Source organism: Sphaeramia orbicularis, chromosome 6, assembly GCF_902148855.1.
Source record: "Sphaeramia orbicularis chromosome 6, fSphaOr1.1, whole genome shotgun sequence".
Classification (NCBI taxonomy): domain Eukaryota; kingdom Metazoa; phylum Chordata; class Actinopteri; order Kurtiformes; family Apogonidae; genus Sphaeramia; species Sphaeramia orbicularis.
Genome location: NC_043962.1, coordinates 51,013,503 through 51,018,430, shown reverse-complemented (window position 1 = coordinate 51,018,430; position 4,928 = coordinate 51,013,503). Strand labels below are relative to the sequence as shown.

General features: G+C 45.5%; 1 protein-coding gene across 1 annotated transcript in view; it reads right to left on the bottom strand.

Annotated features, from left to right (window-relative positions):
• Nucleotides 1-238: 238 nt before the first annotated feature.
• LOC115420401 (uncharacterized) overlaps nt 239-4,928 on the bottom strand; it is a 13,589-nt gene continuing 8,899 nt past the window's right edge. Inside the window, exons 4-5 of the mRNA XM_030135637.1 lie at nt 1,175-1,242; nt 239-995 (exon numbers count right to left, since the gene is read on the bottom strand). Of these exons, the coding sequence (XP_029991497.1) occupies nt 607-995; nt 1,175-1,242 (457 nt within the window). The 3' untranslated portion in view covers nt 239-606. The remainder of the gene's footprint in view (nt 996-1,174; nt 1,243-4,928) is intronic.

Genomic DNA, 4,928 nt, shown 5'->3' with positions numbered 1-4,928 from the left:
TGATCATTGGTATTGGCTTTTTCTGAATGATGGTGAGTGGATTTGTATTACATCTGTAAGTATTACCCCACGCCTTCATGCAGTACGTCATATAGCAACTTCACTTCTTGTGTATATGGCAGCTGAGCTTGCTTATAGCCCTTCAGCTCAGCCACCATGTGTTGGAGTTCACCCCGGTGAACGAAAGGCCTTCAGGTCAGGGACAGGTGCCTCACTGTTGTCTCGGCCTACGGGCCCAACAGCAATGCAGAGTACCCGGCCTTCTTGGAGTCCTTGGGAGGGGTGCTGGATGGTGCTCCGACTGGGGACTCCATTGTTCTCCTGGATGACTTCAACGCTCACGTGAGCAACGACAGTGAGACCTGGAGGGGGGTAATGGGGAAGAACGGCCTCCCCGATCTGAACCCGAGTGGTGTTTTGTTATTGGACTTCTGTGCTAGTCACAGTTTGTCCATAACGAACACCATGTTCAAACACAAGGATGTCCATGACTGCACTTGGCACCAGGACACCCTAGGTCGGAGGTCAATGATCAACTTTGTTGTCGTGTCATCAGACCTCCGACCATGTGTTTTGGACACTCGGGTGAAGAGAGGGGCAGAGCTGTCAACCGATCACCACCTGGTGGTGAATTGGATCCGCTGGCAAAGGAGGAAGCTGGACAGACTCAGCAGGCCCAAACATGTTGTGAGGGCCTGCTGGGAACGTCTGGCAGAGCCCGATGCCAGCGCGGTCGTTAACTCTCACCTCCGGGAGAGCTTCTCCCAGATCCCGGGGGAGGTTGGGGACATTGAGTCTGAGTGGACCATGTTCTCCACCTCCATTGTCGAAGCGGCTGCTCAGAGCTGTGGCCGCAGGGTCTGTCATGGCGGCAATCCCTGAACCTGGTGGTGGACCCTGGAAGTAAGGGATGCCATCAAGCTGAAGAAGGAGTCTTATCGAGCCTTGTTGGCTCATGGGACTCCGGAGGCAGCTGATGGGTACCGGAAGGCCAAGCGTACTGTAGCCCGAGCGGTTGTGGAGACAAAAACTCGGGTCTGGGTGGAGTTGGGGAGGCCATGGAGAAAGACTATCGGTTGGCCTCGAGGAAATTCTGGCAAACCGTTCGGCGCCTCAGGAGGGGAAAGCAGTGCCCCACCAACACTGTTTAAAGTGGAAGTGGGGAGTTGCTGACCATGACTGGGGATGTCGTCGGACGGTGGAAGGAATACTTCGAGGAGCTCCTCAATCCCGCTGCCATGTCTTCCATGGAGGAAGCAGAGGCTGAGGTCTCAGAGGTGGACTCGTCCATCACCCGAGCTGAAGTCACCGAGGTGGTTGGCAAGCCCCTCGGTGGCAGGGCACCGGGGGTGGATGAGATTCGCCCTGAGTACCTTAAGTCTCTGGATGTGCAGGGACTGTCTTGGCTGACAAGTCTCTGTAACATCGCGTGGCAGTCAGGGACAGTACCTCTGGATTGGGAGACCGGGGTGGTGGTTCCCCTTTTTAAGAAAGGGGACCGAATGTGCTCCAACTACAGGGGGATCACACTCCTCGGCCTCCCAGGGAAAGTCTATTCCAGGGTACTGGAGAGGAGGATCCGACTGATAGTTTAACCTCGGATCCAGGAGGAACAATGCGGTTTTCGTCCTGGTCGCGGAACACTGGACCAGCTCTATACCCTCCATCGGGTGCTCGAGGGTTCATGGGAGTTCGCTCCTCCACTGGGTCATTACCAAAATGGAATGTATTTTCATACAAACATAAAATCTCACATTTCTGTATTGAAACACCACAGAAACAAACAATACAAGCTACAAAAAAGAGATCAGCTGTGTCCTCTGAAGGTGGGGGGTCAGGCCTGGGAGCACGAGAGGGAGCTGGACTTTCACAGGAGGGGGCCAACCCAAGGTCCAGCTGGTGGCCAAAAGCCCGGAGCAACAGTAGACAGTGTGGGCTGAACCCAAATCAGCTGCACATAGCACCAAAAGAGATTTTATGTGTAGCCAAAACCAAAGCAGAGCAGCAAAGCCAAAGCAGCAACAGTTGATGGACGTGGAGGCTGATAACAGACCACCACTTACTGCAACCTTAAGAAATCACTGCAATTAATAAATGCAAACTAATAATTTAAAAGGATGGTACACATGCATATATACCACTGGCACAGCGTCACAGAGGACAGGAGGAGGAGAGCCGTGGTTACCTGCAGCCAACACTGCAGGAAAAACACACAGCTGCAATTGGGTTGTAATTGTGATGGATTCAGCGGAGTAGTGAGTGTGAATTTGTGCACTACTTACTCATTCAGGCCATCTGCAGTCCTTTACCATGCTTGTTTTTATAACTGTGGTGGTGTTGCCTTTCTTTTTGACTTGGTCCTTTACCTCTTCTTAAGACAAATGAGGAGTTCTGCATCTGACAGGGAAAAGTATGCCACTCTAGTTGTCATGGTGAATTGGTGAATCTATGATCAATGTCGGGATCTATCTAGGAAGCCTGGTGTGCGCACTTATCCAGGATGAGTTACACCTGGCTTGATGAATCCATGTCTGTTCATCCTGACTTGGTCTTTGTGCAACCAATTAAGCCCGGACGCCCTTGTTTTGGATTATTTGAACGCAGCTAAATCATTTATCCTGGATGACGGAATCCTGGTTTTATGCAATAGGCCCCTGATCTCTTATCATGTTTTTATGGCACATTACTGACTTTTAATCTTTATTCAACATTTGTTCTGCTGCTGGCTGTAGAAAGAAATGAATCCATGTCAGATCCCTGGTGAACCTCGTCTTTGTTTCACATCAGGACAAATTTTCGTCAGATATGTCTCACATGAGCCTAAGTGTGTCGAGTTTCAGTCTGACCTGGAATCAGCTTTGTCTGCAGAACACTGACAACAAAAGGGAGATTGTGTGAACATCACGGGACCTTTAGATCAGATTCATCTTTCAAACAGTGTTGATTTACACCTTAACTAGGTATATATTATAGCTTTTACTGATGCATTCTGTGAAACTTTCAGAAAACAAACAAATATGTGACATGTGCCGAATTATTCAGATTAGTTCAGAATAAAAGTGAGGTTGAATGAATGTCAGATGTGCCTCAGGGATGAGCTGCACTTTTCTCTTCAGCTTTAGACTTTAGTGCATGTGATGTTTTTCTGTTCATACATTTAAAAAAACAAAAAACAAATATATTACAGAGAAATGTCAGAACTGGGACACAGATGATTGAAAAGAGCCCTCTTCAGGTTTCATGCTTTCAAAACTTATATAGTGTTTCCTCCAGGAGAAATAAAGCCATACCAAGGTACAGGTAGAACAAAAAAGGTGATGCCCCCACCCACCCGCCTCATCCAAATTCAATCCGTGGAGCCTGGAACATAAGGTGGATGAATATTGGGTGGAGGCTCAGAAGTTGTCACTGTCAAGCAAGAATATCCCACAAAGAACTGTGATCCCTGTTAACTCAGAGTCCAGTAGGATCAAGATGGGTTCTGAACAGTGGTGGGACATCAGGGCCAGCAAGGCATTCTCTGCTGGCCTCATCATCATCATCTGACCTACATTTACAACCTAAATTCTAATATTTGTTCCATGAAATTGTTTTAATTTATTCCCAGAAGACTATTCCCTTCATTTCATAGCCTTTCCCTTGGCTGCATTTACATGTATGTAGATGTGAGATATTTTGTCCAATCAGATTTCAGTCTCTATGTGTTGCCAGGGTTAATCTAATCTGCCCTGGGCCTTCAAAATGAGTAGGGATGGGCCATGTAACTTGAACTGTATCGCATCGGGACTGTTTGTATAACCAATCAGATTTCAATTTCACCTCACAGGGCCAGCAAGCTACCCCCTAATGTCATCAGCATTTATCCTTCCTCTGACTGGATGGTAAGAGCAAAACTATAGCTTTGGCAATATTCTTTTTGATTCATGCCAATGAAGTGAATTAGATTGAATTCAATTGAACTGTTGACACATTTGAGCAGTGGCAGGCATTTGGTATCTGGGCTTTCAGTAGGGACTTAATAGACTTAATCCACCTCTTAATACCATCCCTATGATGTCACAATTATAGAAACCATCAATACTATAATGCAGTTGGGAATCAATATTTATTGAATAAGATAACAATAATACATACAAAATTTAAATAAAAAAACATCATAGCCTACTCACCAGAGACATTATTTAGAGTCATTATTTATATAAAAATACAACCTTCTTTCTTTGTGCAGGAAAGCTTCAACAACAACTCTGTCATGTCTGTACTGTGTATTTCAGTTCCATTAATAGGTCCTTTACTATGACCACAGAGGCCAAAGCTGCGAGTCACCTCTGTCCAGTTGTATTCCTGATGTAAGTTTTAAAGTTCATTCAACAAGCTAGCTAGCGTCAGGGTTGGCCGAACATTCTTCATGATGTCCAGCTTTTTGGGAAAAGTCTGCCTTGAAAATGAGTTTTTAAGAATGCCCGATACCAAATCATTTTCCTCTCCTTCATCACCCATTGTGGGTATAAAACATTCTTATTGATGGAACTGAAACATACAGATCACCTTTATGACAGAGTCATTGAAGCTTTCCTGTGCAAAGAAAGGAGGTTGGATTTTGTATATAAATAATGACCATCTCTAGTGAGTAGGCTATAATATTTTTTATTAAAAATTTACATGTTTTTGTCATGTTATTTGATAAATATTGATTTGGAACTGCTCCAATTGTGGTCTTACTGTAGAGGTTTGGAGTTGTCTTAAATGGGATTCTTGCTTTAGTAATATTGGTATTCACCCTCAATACGGGAAATGCCCACGCCTTGTTATTTTGAGTTTTCTCTATAGTAATTATGGTATCTATAATTGTGGCATCATAATGGTGGCATTAAGAGGTGGATTAAGTCCAGTAAGTCCCCACTGAAGGCCCAGATACCAAATGCATG